The following is a 19,979-nucleotide window of genomic DNA, read 5'->3' as shown; positions in this document are numbered from 1 at the left end:
TTACCCTTTTTTTTTTAATTTTACATATTGAAGAGATACATTAAATACACAATGGCTGCATGGCCGCTATAGGTCAATGTGCTATGCATACCCTGATGATAGCAAACAAAATGATGAACTCTGCACAGCAATTTGTCCGAGCAGAGAGCAAAGCATCTGAGTTTATGTACGTCGAAGCATGTAGTATATTAAAATCGATTGATTTTTTGATGGTTATTGCCAACAACGATGGGGCTATGTATACATACATGCACATTGTGAATAAATGGCCACTCGTTAAGGTAATAACAAATAACTGTATAGAACATTATGCCTAACAATGAAAGGGCATAATGACAATAGAATGGGCGGAGGGGCAGGGTGGGGACAGGGAGGCTATAGTCAGAGAGGCAGCAGCATAAAGTTAATAGTCAAATATCAAGAGGCATTCATTTAACTTACGATCTTATTTGAGCTAATTACCAGCTAAAGCAGCCCAATTAACAGAGTAGTCAAAATTAATATTAGGAAAGGACTTAAGGACGGGCTTAACGCGGTTTACGATATATTAATGTATATATATAAAGCTTATGAAATCAGAAATATTTGTGTTATTTAGTTAAAGCATTTCAATGTTTTTTTTTGAATGCATTTATATGCATTTAAATTGTTGCCGATACTCGTTCGCCAAGTGAAAAGGGTATATTAGTTTTGTTAGAATTACTACAACAACAAAATGAAAGCCAAATTTTTTGAACACATTTGAGTATCTGACATTATTCAGCAAAAGCTTTTAGAGTGACCATATATGCAAAAATATCAATGCGAAGTCCCTAAACTCTATATGCTTATTGAATGAAATTTAATGTGTACATAAAAATGAGTTGAATAAATGAATAGCAAATCACAATAAACTAAGACTCTGTCAGTTTTAAGGCTAGGGTGACCAAATTTCAATTTAAAAAGCTTATAGTTCTTAGCCTCCAAATTTTTGATGAATATATAGCATATAATTATATAAAATAATCATAAATTAAATCATTTTGTCTATCAAAATTGATCTATATTTTTGAGCATTTAACAAGTATTCTACAGTCAGTTACACCCAACTACAGTTCTACATAGTTCGTGCTTGTTTACATTGAGGTTTTTATTTGACATTTAATTCAATAAGCAAGAACAACCACTAATTGCATACATAAATAAAGCATTTATGCAATCTATGCAATTTACGAACTTTTTCCATGAATGTTTTAATATTTACAAAAAATATTTATTTATCAAAAGAGGGAAGCAAAAATGAATTCCAACCAAACAATCTGCAGCGCAATGTTTGACAGCCATTCGTTCGTGCTCTTGAATGATTTATAAGTGCCCACAAAATTGGAAAGCCGCTAATCGAATTTTCATATATCTGTATCTATATCTATATCTATATACATGTATTAATACATATCTCTATATATATTTGCAGATTATATTTTGACCCTCATATTGGCCAGTTGAATGTGAAGCAGCCAAAACCAAAACCAAAAAAAGAGAAACAAACCCGAAAAACTAAACGAGCTGCAGTATAAATCAGCGGAACTGAGCATGCGACAATTTGTACATAGATGACCCATGGCATATATTGTTCGAGTACATATGAATAGTATCTAGTAACACACACACATACACACAAAGAGAGACCCACATACCGTAGCTGTAACTAATTGGTTTGACGGCGCTGACGTGTTATTGATCTGCAGCAAACGTATAAATAAATAACTAGATAGTTATGCATGCGAAATTTTCAGATTTCAACAACAACAGCAACAAAATTGAGAATAAAATATTTATCACAAATTGTAATAGTCCATCAATTTATAATAACAAATTTTTGTCAGTTGTCGAAGGACACAAAACACCCACAAAATCTAGTCAAACAAAATTTAAATATCATAAAAAATAATACTAAATAAAATAAAAGAAAATAAATAGATTGCAGAACAATTTTCAAGTGTAGGCTCCGATTTGTACCAATTGTAAATAGTTAAGAAATTGTTTTTTTATTAAAGTTTCTTAATTTGATACCTAGTTGAGTGTAGTTTAGTTTAAGGGTCTAGGATTCATTGCCTTCGAGGGAAAGCCCGTAGTAATTAAGTAGGCAATCACAAAAAAAAAAATCAAATTGGATGTATCCAATGAATATTAGTAAAAATTATATGCTTATGGTAAATAATATAAAAATCTATATATATATACAATGGACGACCAAACAAAAGTTTAACTTTAAATTTAGCAACTCTAAAGATCATACTTCAAATACAACTAAATTGAAGCCAACTGAAACATTTAAAGTTCGGGCGCAACTCTGAGATACTTAAGATATATATGAGTCTAGAACTCATAGAGCTCAATCTGAAGTCAAGATTTCGAAATGCCTAAGCTTTAGCTCCTCCAAATATAACAAAAACGTTTAAGAATGAAATATGAAAGGGAAAGAAGATAAAAATTAACAGAAGGCTTGTTAGTGATATTAATTTTAAAAAACTTTAAACTAAAACCTATTAAAGGATCTTTAATGCAATATTTTAATTTGCTGAAAAAAACACTTGAAGATGATAGAGAAAATATTAACAAAAAAAAAAAAAAAAACAAAGGAAGGGCGGACTACATAAACATCTTGAAAAGCAAACTAGAATATTTACTTTAATACGCCCAAGGTAGCTCTATAAGCATTAGGTTCTTATGTAAATTCGGCAGTTAACGTTTTTCTGTTAGTTAACTTTTAGCTTATTATGTTAAGCTTCAAACTGATTGTAAATAATAGAAGGAGGCGAGAACACTCAGCATTTGAAATAGAGATTAAATCACTTAAGAACTTCTCGTATATCAACTAAACTAAAATTTAAACAACATTATACACAGGCAGCACATTAACAATAAGAAACACTAAGCAACGCATATGTAAACAAGTTCCAAGCAAGTCTTACACACACACTCACACACAGACACATTCACACACACTCACAGACATGCACATTAATGCAGCATATTCAAAGAAAAGAAAAGAAAAAACAACAATTTAGCAATTATCATTAAATATTTACGAACTGTCTGAGCAAAAGCAAACTAACTAAAGCGAATGACTAAGCTAAAGAGAAAGCAGAACTAAACGAAACACAGCGCATAAGCAATAGGCGCCATCAGCTATACGAGTAATGTAAAACGAAAGAAAAAGCCGTTAAATAAACGAATAAAAAAAATAAAATACAAACGAATTATTTTCAATTTCATTTTGCACTGCAAGCATCAATATGCGGGAGCTGGAACTGGTTCGTATGCGCCTGGGACTCATTGCTCCCATACAACATACGCCCAATTGAATAGCCGGAAATGAAATGCGAAAGACTGCAACAGTAGCTGATTGAATGCTCCGTCATTATAGGGGTCAGTAAGTAAAAACATACATATATATGAATAAATATATATATCTAAATGAACATACGTGTGCTTCTATGGATTTAATTCAATTTGAAGTAACAAAGGGTCGCATATGGGAAAACCGTGTTGTGAGAACTAATGTTAAAATAAGAAATTCATGACATAAATGTGAATTAAGTTAGCTGCGCCATACGCCATGCCTCACTTGGTACTGAAATGTTAAGCAAGCGACGCAAGTTAGATATTGCAATTGAGAGTACCCGAGCTATAGTAAGACAAGACATATAACTTATAAAGTAAGTAAAAGTAAGTAGTATCTTAAAAGTTCAGCTACATTTTACTATAAAGGAACTAAGCTAACCTCCATTCCCATCATCACCCAGCTTAGCAGCACAGAGCACCACCCAAGCAAAGCATCCGAAATCGTAGAAGCCAAAACAGCTGTTAAATGTAATTAAAATTGGTGGCCAGCGTAGTGAAGAGATGCGCGGCGCTCGCCCGCAAATGAATTAAATAAATTAATTTAGTTGGCAGACGGAAAAAAAAAAATATGCAAACGTAATATGCGTAAAACCGCAAATGAAAAAAAGACAAAAAAAAAGTAAAGCGAAGTTAAAACCCAAATGAAATATGGAAAAACGCGTGTAAATGGCGAACGCGTGTTTTTCTTCTCAACACCAGAACTGGGGTAATTTTACACCTAAGCTAAGAGCAGCGACAGGTGCTTAGCAACACTGGCACCCCAGCGTAAGTCGCAACCACTTGCACTCGCACGCCAGCATCGGGCCTCTCTGTCTAGCGCTCATTTAAATGCCGCGCAACAAGCATTTATGTAAATTGAAAATATGCCGAAACGGGGCAGCCATTTAAATTCAATTGTCAACGGCATCTCGTGCCGCCATGGCAATGCGTAAGAGCGAGGGGGACAGGAAGCGGGAGAACGAGCATAAAGGAGAATACGAGCGCGCCAGCAGCCGCAAGCTGAGCACTCTGAGCGCTTCCCGCTGTGGGTGCACGCAATCAGAATTTATATTTATTATTACGATTACAGTTCAGTCGCAGTTCACAGCCGTTGCAGTGCAGATACCCATTTGTTCATCAATAATAAGCGTGCAGAGACAGTCTTGAAATTGCACAGACACCTACACGCCCACACAGACTTACACATACAACAACATGGAACGCCTGCTGACCATATTTGAACAGGCTGATCCCTTCTCCACCTGGTGGCCCACAATTGCTGCTGTACTGGTTGGCGTTGTGATAACAGTGCGGTAAGTGAGGCGGTTATTGAGGCAGCACACACACACACACACATACACAACACAATATCCAACACTAACGATAAGACATGACCCACGGCAAAAAGTTTTCGCCGCATCGCGACGCGTTGCCGGACACGTGCATATACATAACTGTCGCGGCGAAGAGAGTAAAGTAATAAAAAGAACTCGCTGCACTCGAAACTTTTTAAGTGGATTTCACAAAGAGGGTCGCAAGTCGCAGCTAAGCCCGCTCAGCCTCCTTCTCAGTATTGCCGCGCCCACATCCTCTGCTGCTTGCCTTTAGCCAACTCCGTGAAGCAGCGGGATAATGTGTAATATCTAAAGATTATTTTTGCGCGTTGCGCTTTTGAGGAGTGCACGCGGTTTTTGTGGCCTGCCCCTCCGGTTGCAGGTGTTTGGCTGAGAATGCCGGCACGGACTAAGGGGGCGTGTCAGTGAGCAATGTGGTGCTGCAATCGCAATATGTACGAACTGGCAACTGACAACTGCGGCAAGTGCCAAAAGCTGCTGCTGCAAATATTTGTAAAGTGGATTTGCGCAAGTTGGCTAAAAGTAAATGCGCTGGCAAATGAATTCTGAAACGTTGCAAATACCGTCGAGCAGGTAAAACTTACCTAAAGTGCCAAATAACTGTCAGCCAATGAAGTGGAAGGTCATAATGCCACCCAAGCAGAGACAATTTAAAAACTTAAACTAAGCCAATGCGATATCTCTTGATTTGACAGCCGTAAGAAACGACAGCTTAATAGTTATATGTATCTTATAATTGTGATACCAGAGATGAGACATCTAAGTAATTATAGAACACAAAGTGCACAAATATACTCAATTTCACAAATTTAATTCGTTTATCACGCGTTTCGAAGCTTGTTTTAAATTCGCTTTAAAATAGTGTTGGACAGTTCCCTAATTATTTATTAGCAGCAGCTTAGCATAATGTACACAAAATAACATAACTCTGTTAAGTGAGTACTTAAAGCCACGATTGAGCTTAGCATAATGCACAGAAAATAACATAACACTTTTAAGTGAGTACCTTAAGCCACGATTCAGAAATACTCAGTTCTTTAACAGTGCATAGGCTTTCCAACTTAACATAAGCTCTTGCTGTTATTAACAGCCGTTCATGTTTAGGTTATTTTGCATATAGCTAATAATACTACAAATATATTAATAAAAAAAAGAAGCTTAAATCTTGACGCACAAATAATACTTATTTTAATATATGTTAATAATATTCATTGCTGTTTAATCTAGCGTTCAATAGTAGTTTAAGCTCTGCAATTGTTGCCGCTTAACTTGTTGAGCATTTTACATAATTTTTAATTTAACAAATGTGCATTTGCATATGCTAATAGGAAGTACGATATTATTTACGCCCCATCAATAAGCCATAGGGACGCACAGAGCGTGAGAGACAGGGCGATATGCTCCAGCGAGCCGGCTTTGGACCACATGTTGGTTACACAGCATTACGGTTAAGTTTGCCACCTACACACACGCATACTTACACGCACATGTACAGTTATCTGTAGTGTATTCAACTATACGTAACCCGCATTGCAGCACCATAATGAGCGGCCAGCGTTGCCCCAACGATAATCAAATCAAGGAGCAAATTGTTGTAGTTACCGGTGGCAGCAGCGGCATTGGCTTTGAGATAGCCAAAGCGCTGGCGGCACGTGGCGGCCGCATTATCCTTGCCAGCCGCAATCTGGCGGAGGGCGAACGTGCCGCATCAATTATTAAACGGGAGCTCGGCTGCCGCACGCCCACCTCCAGCACGGACAGCGTCAGCCCCGCCGAACGCTACTTTGTGGAAGCGCGTCTTCTCGACCTGTGCTCGCTGCGCAGTGTGCATCAGTTTGCCGGCCAGCTGATGTCCGAGTTCGAACGCATCGATGTGCTGGTGAACAATGCGGGCATGGTGTTTGGTGACACACGCGCGACCACGCCGGACGGCTTCGAGCCGCACAGCCAGGTGAACTATTTGGGTCCGTTTTTGCTGACGCAGCTGCTGCTGCCGCATCTGCGTCGCTCGGAGCAGGGCCGGATTATTTTTGTGTCGGCGCACGCCCATCAGGCGGCCAAAATCGATTTCGACGATCCGCTAAATGTGGGCACCTGGTCGGTGAAGTTCCATGCACGCGACGCCTTCGCCCACTCCAAGCTGGCCGTTATTTTGGCCACGCGCTGGCTGGCCCGAGAGCTGAAAGGTAAGCGCTGACCATCAGAGAATTCAATTATTTTTTTTCCTAGCCAAGCTCGCTAAATTACTGAAATGCTTAACTCGAGCGGGCCGTCGAGTTTTTCATTTTTAATAACGCGCTGATTTCCCCGCAGATACCCCCATTACGGTCAACTGCTGCACGCCCGGACTAGTGAGAGGCACACGGCATCTGCGCAAGTAAGTGTAACCAAACCAGGCCAGGCCAGGCCGGGCCAGACCTGCCCAGCAACTAAAAACGTAAATTGAAATCAAAACCAAAAAACCCACAAGTTGCACTCAGCACAAACTGCAGCTGCAGCTGCAACTGCAACTGCAACTCAATTTTTAAGCTCATTTCGCGGCCGTGCAAAAACTTTTTCCACTTTTCATTTGGCTAAACGTGACTCGGCGTGGGCTTGGGCGTGGGCGTGGGGTCAAAAGTGGGCCAAGTGCCGAACGTGACCCGCCAGTTGGCATCGCATCAAAGGCCCAGGCTCAAACTCAAATGTAATTAAAGATTTCAAATGGACAGCCTTGAGTGCTGCTCAACCAAATGACCCTGACTTGATTGGAAGGCTGCTCTTACGTGCTTGATTTACTTCAAACATAAATTACAGTGCCTCAAAAAAATCCTAACGCAGTTAAAGTGCTTCAACAAAAGCAACTTTGCAGCACTCGCAACTGAAATCTTGGGGTTAATTAGGGCTAGGCTTGATAGTTCATCAGCTAAAGGGGCTGTAGATAAAATTATAGCTATAAAATGTTAGGCAGATTGTACAGGAATTGTCTTAACAGAACTGTTAAGATCTGAAAGGAAGGTCATGTTAATATGAACCATCAGCTTAACTACATTTGACATGAAATCGATAAAAATCGATATGAAATTTAAGTTACTTGAGCATGAGATAAAAGAGCGCATGTCCTAAAATATTATTAATTAATTTAAAAATTAATTATTATGTTTTTAATTAATTAATAATATTTAGGACATGCGCTTAATTATTATTTTTTTAATTAATTAATAATATTTTAGGACATGCGCTCTTTTATCTCATGCTCAAGTAACTTAAATTTCATATCGATTTTTATCGATTTCATGTAAATGGAAAAATATATCGATAGATGTGTATATATAGAAGCAACGATGAGTACTATTTCACGCACCATTCTGAGAGGCTTATCCTAGAAAATATAGGTTCCACGGTTGGGAATGCGGCTAGAATGACGAACGGACGGACGCACGCACAGGCAGGCGCATAATTAAAGATGCTTTTGTCTGTTGCTCCTGATCAAAAATTTATATAAATTACATCCCTTTAGGCATAGCTAACATAATATCCTGCATTCCTATTGTCTCTGGATGCTGAGTTCCAATAACTTGTAGCTCTGTTAGAAGCTGTAGTAGCTAGCTAACCTTAATGATTAATTGACCAGATTACACAGGTATTCAGATTCGAAGCTGTGCGGAGTTTGAGATAGCTTTATAGGTTGTATCAGCATAGGATGGCATAACCTACACTAGGCTGAGCAGAGCTGGCATCGAAAGTAGTTCTGCCTGACAATAGAGAAAGATTGACTGGATTTGTAACCACTAATTGCTGCCATCTATAGACAGCCTGCAACATTGACTGAGTCTTTAACTAGCTTCCTGTTAAGTGAAGCAGTTCTGTATCGCTGAAGTCGCTCAAGGGACAACCGCTGCGTTCATATCGTTTCCCTTTCCGCGTAGCTTAAGTTGGCGTTAGAAAAAAAAACCGTAACTGTTGATGCCCCAAAGCTAGACGCATCCTGTTCCTGCGAAAAGCTAGAAGCTGTATCTTTTGTGGAGTCAGCAAGGGCGCATTAACCGACAGCTTTGCCTGGGGATTCATTTTTGGTTGCTTCACAAGAAAATATGAATCGACTGCATCATTTAAAATTTAGCTACTTTTGCTCTCAAGCGCAAGATACGAAAGCGAAACCAGTGGCTTGCTGCCATTATCCGGAGCAAGATTATTTTTAGCAGCGCTGCAAAGGGTTTCTGAGCGTTGTCTAAACAAAAATCCATTAGGATAGCTGTCAAGGACAGCAACTGCATTAAACAGAGCAACAGCAGCAGCAGCAGAATTAACAGAGCTGCGGCAAAAGGAGCTCGATGACATAGGCTTAAAGGCAGCCCATGCAAATTGGTTGTCAGCCCCCCAGCAAAATGCTGTATAGAACATCAAGTTTGTGTGCGGGTATATACGTGTCTATATAGGGGAGGAATATGAAAAAAGGAAATTTGCACAATACACAGAAAAGGACGTGCAAACACGACAAACAGTTGCAAATTACGAACAGCACAAAATGACGACAAGCTGCAACAGCAACAGCAGCAACAGCATAGACCCCACATAGAACCCTCCATCTCTGCCCACCGCACAGCAGCAGCTGCGTAGATAATCCAGCATCGAGTGGCACTTGCCACACACTCGAACATTCACACACACATTTGCAATTGCTTATGCAACAAGAGCGAAACGCGATAATTAGAATGCCAAGCACGCGGCGCGACATGTTACGCTGCCCGGGCCAAGCTGAGCCAAGCTGGCCGAGCACTTGACAATTGCCTACGATTTCTTAGGGCCAACAAAGATAACTGCGGGTCCCAAACTTGGCCTAGACTGTGCGGATTTTGAGTTATTGCCCACTCGCGCACAGCTGACAGTTGTTGTTGTTGTTGTAGTTGCAGATGCTGTTGCTGTCATATATATTGCTGCTGCTGCTGCTGTAGTTGTTGCTAAGTGTATTGTAGTTGTTGTTGTTGCTACTCTGCGCTGTTGTTGTTGACTGTTGCTGCTGTTGCTATTCATGTTGCTGCTGCTGTAGCTCCTTTGTATTGCTGTTGCTGCTGCTGTTGCTATTGTTGCTGCTGCTGCTGCAGCTGCAGTTGCTATCGATATTGCTGCTGCTGCTGTTGTTGTCGGTGCTGCTAGAGATGTTGCTGCTGTCATTTCTGCTTGCTGTTGTTGCTATTGATGTTGCTGCTGCTGCTGCTGCTGCTTCTGCTGCTGTTGTTGTGTTTGTTCCTGATGTTTATGGTTGCTGCTGCCTCCATTGCTCTTATTGTTGCTGCTGCCTCCTGCTGCTGTGCCTAGTCATGCCATTGATGTTGCTGTTGTTGCTGTTGTTAATTTTCCTGTTATTGCTGCTGCTTTTCATGCTGCTGCTGCAGGTGATTCCGCTGCTGTGTTGCTGCTATTCTTGTGGCTGTTGCCGTATCTTTTGCTTCTGTTTCTGTTGCTATTGTTGTTGCTATTGCTACCGCTGCTGCTGTGTCTGCTGGTGTCGTTGTTCTTGTTGCTGGTCCTGTTGTTGCGGCAATTGTTTCTTTTTGCCAACGGCAACGCTGTGTCAGCAAAAACCAAGTTCAAGCGACAAGCATAGTCGACACTTCGCTACGCCCCTATTCTTGTCTGTCCTACTCCACCCCCGCCCCCTCCCACTCCCCGCAAACATCTTTCATTGATGGCAACAATATTAATGCAAGATTTATTGATACTTCAGCTGGTCTTGCAATCGCAAATCTGCAACTTTCTGGCAGTTATAAATTAGTCATTGCCAAACATTTTGATACGGAAGAGAAATCATTTTTCAACCAGCAAATCCACCCACAATGACCAAGGCACATTGCACAGTCATTGCCAAAAGTCTGTTGACACTGAGTCGACATATAGAGGCAAATGTAGTTGTCTCTATCTCTATCTCTATCTCTATCTCTATCTCTATCTCTATCTCTATTCTATCTCTATCTCTATCTCTATCTCTATCTCTATCTCTATCTCTATCTCTATCTCTATCTCTATCTCTATCTCTATCTCTATCTCTATCTCTATCTCTATCTCTATCTCTATCTCTATCTCTATCTCTATCTCTATCTCTATCTCTATCTCTATCTCTATCTCTATCTCTATCTCTATCTCTATCTCTATCTCTATCTCTATCTCTATCTCTATCTCTATCTCTATCTCTATCTCTATCTCTATCTCTATCTCTATCTCTATCTCTATCTCTATCTCTATCTCTATCTCTATCTCTATCTCTATCTCTATCTCTATCTCTATCTCTATCTCTATCTCTATCTCTATCTCTATCTCTATCTCTATCTCTATCTCTATCTCTATCTCTATCTCTATCTCTATCTCTATCTCTATCTCTATCTCTATCTCTATCTCTATCTCTATCTCTATCTCTATCTCTATCTCTATCTCTATCTCTATCTCTATCTCTATCTCTATCTCTATCTCTATCTCTATCTCTATCTCTATCTCTATCTCTATCTCTATCTCTATCTCTATCTCTATCTCTATCTCTATCTCTATCTATCTCTATCTCTATCTCTATCTCTATCTCTATCTCTATCTCTATCTCTATCTATATCTATATCTCTATCTCTATCTCTATCTCTATCTCTATATATCTCTAGCTTTATCTTTGTCTATTAAAATTAAAATTCTTTTGAAACTTTAATCTTAAGTAAAGAAATATTAATTTTCGAGGCTTAAATTATTTAAACTTCATTCCAATTTCTGAACTTCTACCAAAAGTATATAAATTTTAGTTTACTGTGGAAATGCGAACAGTCTGTTTGCCTTCATTCATCTGGGCCAACATTTGACTTAACTTGGCTTAACAACTTTGCACCGAAATAAACAAAATAAATGAGCGTAACAGATGTGTGCAAAGCCTTAAATAGTTAACAACTTTGCAGCTAGAGGACGATAACAATCTGGAATGTTACGCAAATAAAATACACACACACACACACACACACCCACACACACACACCTGTTTGTGAGCATGCTTCACAAATTACACAATTCAATAAAAATAATTGGAAATATATAGTTGAGTGAAATACATATGTATGTATAGTTGGCAATGCTGTGGCAAGTGGCAGGCAGGCATTTGTGATATGCCACACACACACACTCACACACAGGTAACAGCTGTCAGAAGCCACAAAAGCATAATCCATCATAGACACAAAACTGTTGTGCTCACATCGCACATATGTATGTATCTTATTCGCTTGCCAATGGCAGCTGCCACATGGCCAGGGCGAAACATTGTTAACATGCGTCATTACAATTTGCAAATGCCTCGTGCTGCTGCAAGCTGACTGCACAGTGAAACAAAAGATTGTCAAACAATGAAAGAAATCAAATGCCGGGCCAAGCGTACAAATCATTTAGACATAAAACGCAGCTCCTTGACAGCTGTGGACTGAGGGCGCTGGCAGTGGCGGGGCTCTGTCAGTTGTGGCAATAGGCACGTGGCACGTGATCCTGACGCCATCAACAACAGCAACAACAACAACTGGCCACCTTCACAGCCCTGGGGCTGCGGCAATAAAACAGCAAATGAACAGCGGAAGTAACATGAAGTGGACGTGCATGGAGCTGGCCTACAGTTCACCTACATATGACTCTTCCAAGTGTGCGTGTGTGTGTGTGTGTGAGAGTATCTGTGTGTGTATGCTGCTAGATACAAGCACCTGGCAGGCATATACTTCCTGTGCATTGCGCTGCATGCAACTGCTGCCCACACGCTTCACTTCAGCCCAATTTTAGTTCCAGTTCCCGTTGCAGCTCTCGTTTTTAGCGTTGCTCTGTGCATATGTTTGAGCTGCTCAAGTTAATTTTCTTTTTTAAATTTGTAGCTGGTTCTAATTGTTCAACTGTTAGTTTCAGTTCCAGTTCAGTTCTAGTTCTAGTTCCAGTTTCAGTGTCATTTCCAATTTTAATTCAAGTTCCTTTAATAGATGCAATTCAAATTCCAGATCTAGATTTAGTTACAGCTTCAATTCCAGCTCTAATATCAGTTCCAGTTCCAGTTTCAGCTGTTTTAGTTTCGCTTCCAATTCCAGTTTTATTTTTAATTTCAGCTCTAATTCTATTCTCAGTCTCAATGTCATTTCAAGTTACAATCACAATTCAATCCAGTTCCACCTTTAGTTCCAGTTCTAATTCCAGCTTCAGTTTCATTTTTAGTTGTTTTAGTTATATATACATATATATATATATATATATATATATATATATATATATATAATAATATATATATATATAATATTATTTATTTATATATTATATATATATATATATATTTTATAATATATTTAGTTCTAATTTCAGTTATATTTGCAGTATTATTCTTAATACTAGTTCCAATTCCAGCTTCAGTTTTAGTTCAGCTCTTGCATCTCTGGCAGTTCTCATGCTGGTTCCACCTGCAGTTCCCACTCAAGTATTCAGTTGTAAGTTCAGTCCCAGTTCATTTAAACCAATTCTAATTCTCTAGTTCTCTAGCTCTAGTTCCAGTTTCAGTTCCACTTTCAGTTACATCCCAGTCTCAGTGTATGTTCGCAACAAATCACTGAGTTCCATCTCAGCTGTTGTTCCAGTTCCAGTTCCTGTTCCTTGTCGTTTGTACATTTCGTGTACATGTTTTGGCTCTTCATGAAGATTTTCTATTTACAGACTTTGTAGCGTCAAATTGAACTTTTGTTTTACTTGTACACACACACAGAGCACACACACACACAGACAGAGCACATACAGACAAGAACAGCATCTTACATGGTATATTACTCTGTGACTTTCGTTGCTTTTATGATTGTCAGGCTTGTGTCTGTTGAAACAGCTGTCAGCCACGTATTGCATTCTGCCCCGCCTCCAGTTTTACCTTCGCCTGCTGCTCAATGTGCGGTCAAGGCGCTTGATGTAGCCTGCCTGTCCGTCAGTCACTCACTCACTCTGTCAGTCACTCAATCTGGCACATTTTCGTGATAATTTATTAAAGTGCAACTGCGCTCTACGTCTTATCTAGTCCTGAAAATAATTCAGAAAATCAATTTCGGTTCAGCTGGTTTTCAATTCACTTTTATGTGGCTTTGAAATGAAACGAAAATGCATAAAATTTTACAGCTGTAAATAATTGTGATACGAAATAAACTGAGCTAGACTATAAAAAGTTTTCTTATTGCCAATGGATGAACATTTATTTCTTTTTATAAAGTAAGAAAGATTTAAGTAAAATGATCAAGATTATAGCCACTGTATTTGTTAGGGATAAGTTCTAGAGTAAACTAACTTCTTTAAGCTCAAATCTTTTAAGCTCATGTATCTGATCTATATATGATTTTTGTCTGTATAATATAGCATTTATTATATGTTCCTACCAATTATTCTTTTTATTTTCCCATATTTGTTTTTAAAAAATGACATTATAACGCAATACCGTTACTTTTAATGACAGCTTTACTAATTAGCAAGCGAAAAGCTAAAGCACACACACGAACATATTCATAAGCAAGTGAGATTCTTGCACTCGACTGTTCAATACTCCCGCGCGGGCCAAGCACGTGCAACGTTTTTCCATTTGCCACGCCCTAATATAGGTTTATTTTTAGTGTATGTTAACAGTTACTCAACTTACAAATCTCAATCTGCACTCAAAATGGAGCAAAGAAATTATTTTAATGCATATATCACAGCATGAATGATTGTGGCTTTGATAGATCAACTCTGACTTTAACACAAGATATAGATAGATATCAAAATATAGTGTAGCTCCAACTGCCCCGCCCCCACTTCAGCATATCTCTCATGCAGCTGCTTGACTCGACTTAATTATTTAAATTCTAAGTCTGTGGCAAAAAATCAATATACTCCATTAACTTCTTGGGCGAGTATAAAAAGTAACACGTTTAACTTTCTGTTTAATTAATGTATACGAGTACTGAGTATGTCTCTCTCTAAAAAAACAGCTAGCAACAACCCGTAATTCCGACGCATTATCCATGGCAAAGTGGAAATCGTGATTTCCAAAAGTTCTGCGTGAACTCGTTCATTAAGCAAATGTGCAGATACCCTGCAGTCATTGGCAAGGCATTTAAATGCACTTATGTGTGTGTGTGTGTATTTTTATGTAGGGGCTAAGCATTCACATGCAATCAGCTGCACGGTAGGGTGGCTCATTGCACGTGAACTTTGTCCGGCTTAGCGGTTCAGCCCGCACAGCTCGCCTAATGCGATTCACAAATCCATCCAAAGAATTAAAAGGGCAACAAGAGAGAGGAGGGACAGGGGGCAGGAACTGTTGGTTGTGGCAAGGGCAACAAGCTTTAAAAAGCGTTGCATTGAATGAAACCATTTTCACTCTATGATAGGGCAAGGCACACAACACACAGCAGCAGCAGCAGGAGGCGAAGGAGGAGCGAAGAGGGCAGCGGGAAGCAGGGCAGACAGCGATAGCAGTGGAGGCATAAAGAGGTGCAAGAGGTAGGGACAGCACTGCAGCCAGATAGACAGACACGCTTTTGTATGAGCTCAGTGTGTGTGTGTGTGTGTGGGTGTCTGTGTGAAATGAATGAAAATGAAAAGCAGTTAATGCTCAAGTCACGGAAAAAGCGTAAATGGAAAAGTTAAACGCATTAATTATTTATTTATCGTTTTATTATGTTCAAGTGTCGGTGAACCTGCGACCATTGGAAGCAGCAGCAGCAGCAGTGGCAGCAAAAACAATAAAAACAACAACAAACAAACAACAAAGACAGCTAAGCAAATTGAGCGCGCGTCCGTAATCCTGTCTGAAAGGCATCTGCATGGCGTATACACATATATAAATAAATATATATACTATATAAAAGTTGAGCGAAAGAGAGTTGGCTATGACGCACGTTAAATTGTAGCATGCCCCAAATTGTTTTTTATTTCATTTTTTCTTCCTCCTCTCTGTGTCTTCTGCCACAATTAAAAATGCCATTAGAAGGCAGTTGTTAAAGTTGTGCAACTGAAACCCATTGTCGTAGATTTCATGACTCTCATCTTTTTTTAGCTCCTCGATATCCAGCCTTCTTTGCTCTCTAGTTTTTTTTTCGATTTCGGTAATTCAATTTAAATATTTATGGAAGCACAAAGTTTTATACTTTTTATTCCCCAACAGCTGTTCAGTGAATACATTCAGCTGTTCACAAACTTTGTTTAAATATAAAAATCTTACAAATACATAAATTTCCAATTCATGGATCAGCTTTCAAGTTAATAACTAATTATTAGTGAATTAAAAAGAGAATTGAGCTAAGGAATATATGCTTAAAATATATAGAGTAAAGCGAGGTATACCAAAGTATAAGTATAAGTATAAGTATAAGTATAAGTATAAGTATAAGTATAAGTATAAGTATAAGTATAAGTATAAGTATAAGTATAAGTATAAGTATAAGTATAAGTATAAGTATAAGTATAAGTATAAGTATAAGTATAAGTATAAGTATAAGTATAAGTATAAGTATAAGTATAAGTATAAGTATAAGTATAAGTATAAGTATAAGTATAAGTATAAGTATAAGTATAAGTATAAGTATAAGTATAAGTATAAGTATAAGTATAAGTATAAGTATAAGTATAAGTATAAGTATAAGTATAAGTATAAGTATAAGTATAAGTATAAGTATAAGTATAAGTATAAGTATAAGTATAAGTATAAGTATAAGTATAAGTATAAGTATAAGTATAAGTATAAGTATAAGTATAAGTATAAGTATAAGTATAAGTATAAGTATAAGTATAAGTATAAGTATAAGTATAAGTATAAGTATAAGTATAAGTATAAGTATAAGTATAAGTATGAGTATAAGTATAAGTATAAGTATAAGTATAAGTATAAGTATAAGTATAAGTATAAGTATAAGTATAAGTATAAGTATAAGTATAAGTATAAGTATAAGTATAAGTATAAGTATAAGTATAAGTAATTCTCTTGACTTCTATGAACTTTCCATTTCCTAGATTATCTTTAAGTCGACTACTCTCTGTTTGGCTTCATGTTTTGCATTTTAATTACAATGGAAATGAAATTAAGCTAACTCTTGTTACCTTTTTTAACTTTTGTTTTGTTTTTCTTCTTCTTTTTGTCGTTTTTCTTTGATGTGGCTAACACGCACAGCTCACCGCTAATGTCGGCCATTTGCGTTAAGGTGATCACCTACCCCTGGATGTGGCTATTCATGAAGAACGCCAGCGAGGGAGCCCAGTGCGCCATACGCCTAGCCACAGATCCCCAGCTGAAGCAAGTGACCGGCGAGTACTTCAAGTGAGTTGCCAAACAACGGAACCGGCTGATGCCGCATTAGCGCCATTTTCCTACACTTTTTATATCCGGAGATGCTTTAGAATTGTGTGGAACGGGTATATTAGTTTGTTGCAACAGCACCTTGAAGCCTTGAGAAGGAACAATAGTATGTTCATCTGTCTGCGAGAACGCGAAAACAGCAGTTTGCAAACTTGAATATATTGAATAGAATAGTTTCTTAGGGTATCTGGTAGTCGGGCACTGCCGACTTTGCCACTCCTACTTGTTCATTTTGTGCAACGTTTCTTCGCCTACTTGCAGTGACTGCGAAATTGCGCCAACTTCAGAGGCCGGGCAGGACAAGGAGTTGGCCAAGAGATTGTACATGCAGACCATAGAGACGCTCCAGCGCGTTACCAAGCTAACCGTCGACAAGGAGGCGTGCACCATGGCGACGCAGCTTCAACTGGAGTCCGGCAAGTGATTTATGTGCTGCACGCGGCCAGGCATACACGACGACGACGACGTCTACAACTTCCAACGTCTATTTGCATTTGGCTTAACAATTGCCGCATTATCCAGCCAACCAGCCAGTCTGCCAGGCAGCCAAACCAGTTCGGGCCACTTAGAGTCCGCCCCAAATTTAAGAGTCTGCAGCTGCGACTGCCTCTGCGATTCACTCGTAGAGAATATATGTAAATTTAATGTGCTAACGAAATTGCTGAGCTTCTGTTTTGCTTTTTAATTTATGACTAAAAGAAATATATAAATATATATATATATATATATATATAATATATATATGTATATTTAACTATATATAAATTGAGGGTCAGGCCCAGGCAGAGATTTATGAGACGCGCTCAATTAGAAATTCACCATATGCTTGCCTCAAGCTTGCTGTCCTTTTGAATATTATTTTCTAGAATTTATTCAAAGTATTTGCTGAAAATGTCTACCTTAGGTATTAATATTTAACATGACTAAATCATTAGGACAGATAAGCAAAACGTCAATTTTCAAGTTTTCATATTGTAATCTCCTGATTCTTTGCAGGCCAGGAAAGAGATGGAGAAAGACAAGGATAATTTTGTTCTATAAGCAATCAAAGTCTGTTATAATATGAGAGTAATGAAGCATTTGCATATTGCAAATTATTCAATTTATATATTATTTTATATATTAATATATATATTATTTTATTTATAAATAATTATTTACATTAAAATAAACATTTTCTTTATCATTCTGCTAATCGTTATTTACTGCCAAAATTCAATAGGCGATTTCTTGTACTGCAAGAAGTGATCAGAAGGCTAGAAAGGAATGAATGAGGCTATAATGAAGCAAATGAGCATAGGCAAAGATGCTGTCCAAAGAGTAACAGTTAGAAAAGAAAAAGTAGGAGGTTTGCAGTTCCAGACGAAGCCTCGAATCATGATTAAAAAAAAACATTTAAAACTACAACAAAAATAGTATTTCAAAAAATCAACATCATAATCATCAATATAAATGTCAATTTAAATATAAATAACTATGTTTACCACTATTATTATCATTAACATAATCATTATCGTATCAACAAAATGTCCTAAGAACTTAGCTAGATGTGAGTAAAGAGCTTTGCTTCTAAAGCATTTAAACTTAATTTAATGGTGCTCTAGGAAATCTATTCAATTCTCTCACAAAAGACTCTATAAATCAATAATAATTAACTATATCAATATCAACATCAACAAGTTAGTGAAATCGTAAGCAATGATAACATTTCAAACTCTCTGCAAGATGTTCATCAGTCAACATCAATTAACGATAAAGAATAGAAGTTAAGCGGATTACTTCAAGCAGAAGGACAGTTTGCATCTTGACAGAAAACTTGAAGCACATTCTTCGTGTCTAAATTGTGGAGCTTAAAACGTGCAATGCAACGACTCAGTCAGATTGAGGCAATTATTGCTGCTGCCATGGATCGTGAGTAAAAATTGATTGCATACTTTCAGGGGCAACACCTTCGGCTGGCTTACCTGAAGAAGTTTTGAGCTGTAACTAGAGCACAGCAAATAAAACTATATAATTTATTGCTGGATTTATTGTCTTTATATAACCTTTCAGTTGACTGTTTTAAATGCAAGTGAAGGTTTCAGCTGTCATGGCGCAACTCGAGCTGTTTAAATAAGGCTCATAATAAGCCATAAAAGAGCTTAAGCGCATTAAGCCAATGGTAAGCTAATGAAAACTTCTCGAATGTGTACAGCCGACAAAGGTTGCAATAAATAACAGTTCTGCTTTCTCTTTCTGTTCGCTTGCTATCAGCTCGTTGTTTGGATAACTCATTAGCCAGCATCAACTATGTGAAAATACGTGAAAAGAGAATTCCTTGGCACATATGTATGTATAAAAAACATTCTATACGAAGCTAATTGGAAAGTGCCTCTCTGTCAGCTTTTTCACTCAGTCTCCCCTTCTCTCTCTCTCTTTTTGTCGCGCTGTCACACTCGCTATCTGTTCGCGTGCCAACAAACTGTTGCTGTTGATTAGCAGAAGTAAAACAAAGAAAAACATAAAAGAAATAGATAGCAAAGTTTGTTTACAAAGCGAACAGACTGCTAAACTACACGAGCAATTATATACTTTATATATATATATATATATATATACAAAAATATATATAAAATTTTTTTCTGCTCAGCTAAAACCGATTTCGATTAGAGCCCGATATGGCAGCCGCTTTGTATGCTATGGAAAATCTCTTTATTATATTACGTGCCATGCTTTTGTTGTCTAGAACTCCAATAGCTTTTCGCAAGAGCCAACAAAATATAGCAGAAGCAGAAGAAGTAGTAGAAACCCCACCCAATCGCGACTGGAACGGGCGACGTGAGGAGCTGCGCCATGTGTTGCTGGCACAATTTGACGGTTCCTTTTTTGATGCTGCTTCGTGTGCCGTTTTTTCCATTTTCCCTCTGCACAGTAATTGCATG

General features: G+C 38.1%; 2 protein-coding genes across 3 annotated transcripts in view; both read left to right on the top strand.

The window, feature by feature from the left end:
* Positions 1 to 1,899, top strand: part of LOC111592932 (patj homolog) — a 31,022-nt gene extending 29,123 nt beyond the window's left edge. For both annotated transcript variants that reach the window (XR_002751006.2, XM_023305390.2), the window contains exon 2: positions 1,454 to 1,899. The gene's annotated coding sequence lies outside the window, so the exon portion shown is untranslated. The remainder of the gene's footprint in view (positions 1 to 1,453) is intronic.
* Positions 1,900 to 4,475: 2,576 nt separating this feature from the next.
* LOC111592933 (retinol dehydrogenase 13) lies at positions 4,476 to 17,719 on the top strand. The gene is made up of 5 exons (XM_023305391.2): positions 4,476 to 4,679; positions 6,258 to 6,907; positions 7,035 to 7,098; positions 16,873 to 17,019; positions 17,320 to 17,719. Exons 1-5 carry the CDS (start codon positions 4,582 to 4,584, stop codon positions 17,480 to 17,482), a joined length of 1,122 nt encoding a protein of 373 aa, XP_023161159.2. The 5' UTR covers positions 4,476 to 4,581; the 3' UTR covers positions 17,483 to 17,719.
* Positions 17,720 to 19,979: the final 2,260 nt, after the last annotated feature.

This window comes from Drosophila hydei, unplaced genomic scaffold, assembly GCF_003285905.1.
Source record: "Drosophila hydei strain 15085-1641.00,03,60 unplaced genomic scaffold, DhydRS2 tig00008119-arrow-pilon, whole genome shotgun sequence".
Classification (NCBI taxonomy): domain Eukaryota; kingdom Metazoa; phylum Arthropoda; class Insecta; order Diptera; family Drosophilidae; genus Drosophila; species Drosophila hydei.
Note: the sequence above shows the minus strand (reverse complement) of the source record. Positions and strands in the feature narration are given on the sequence as shown.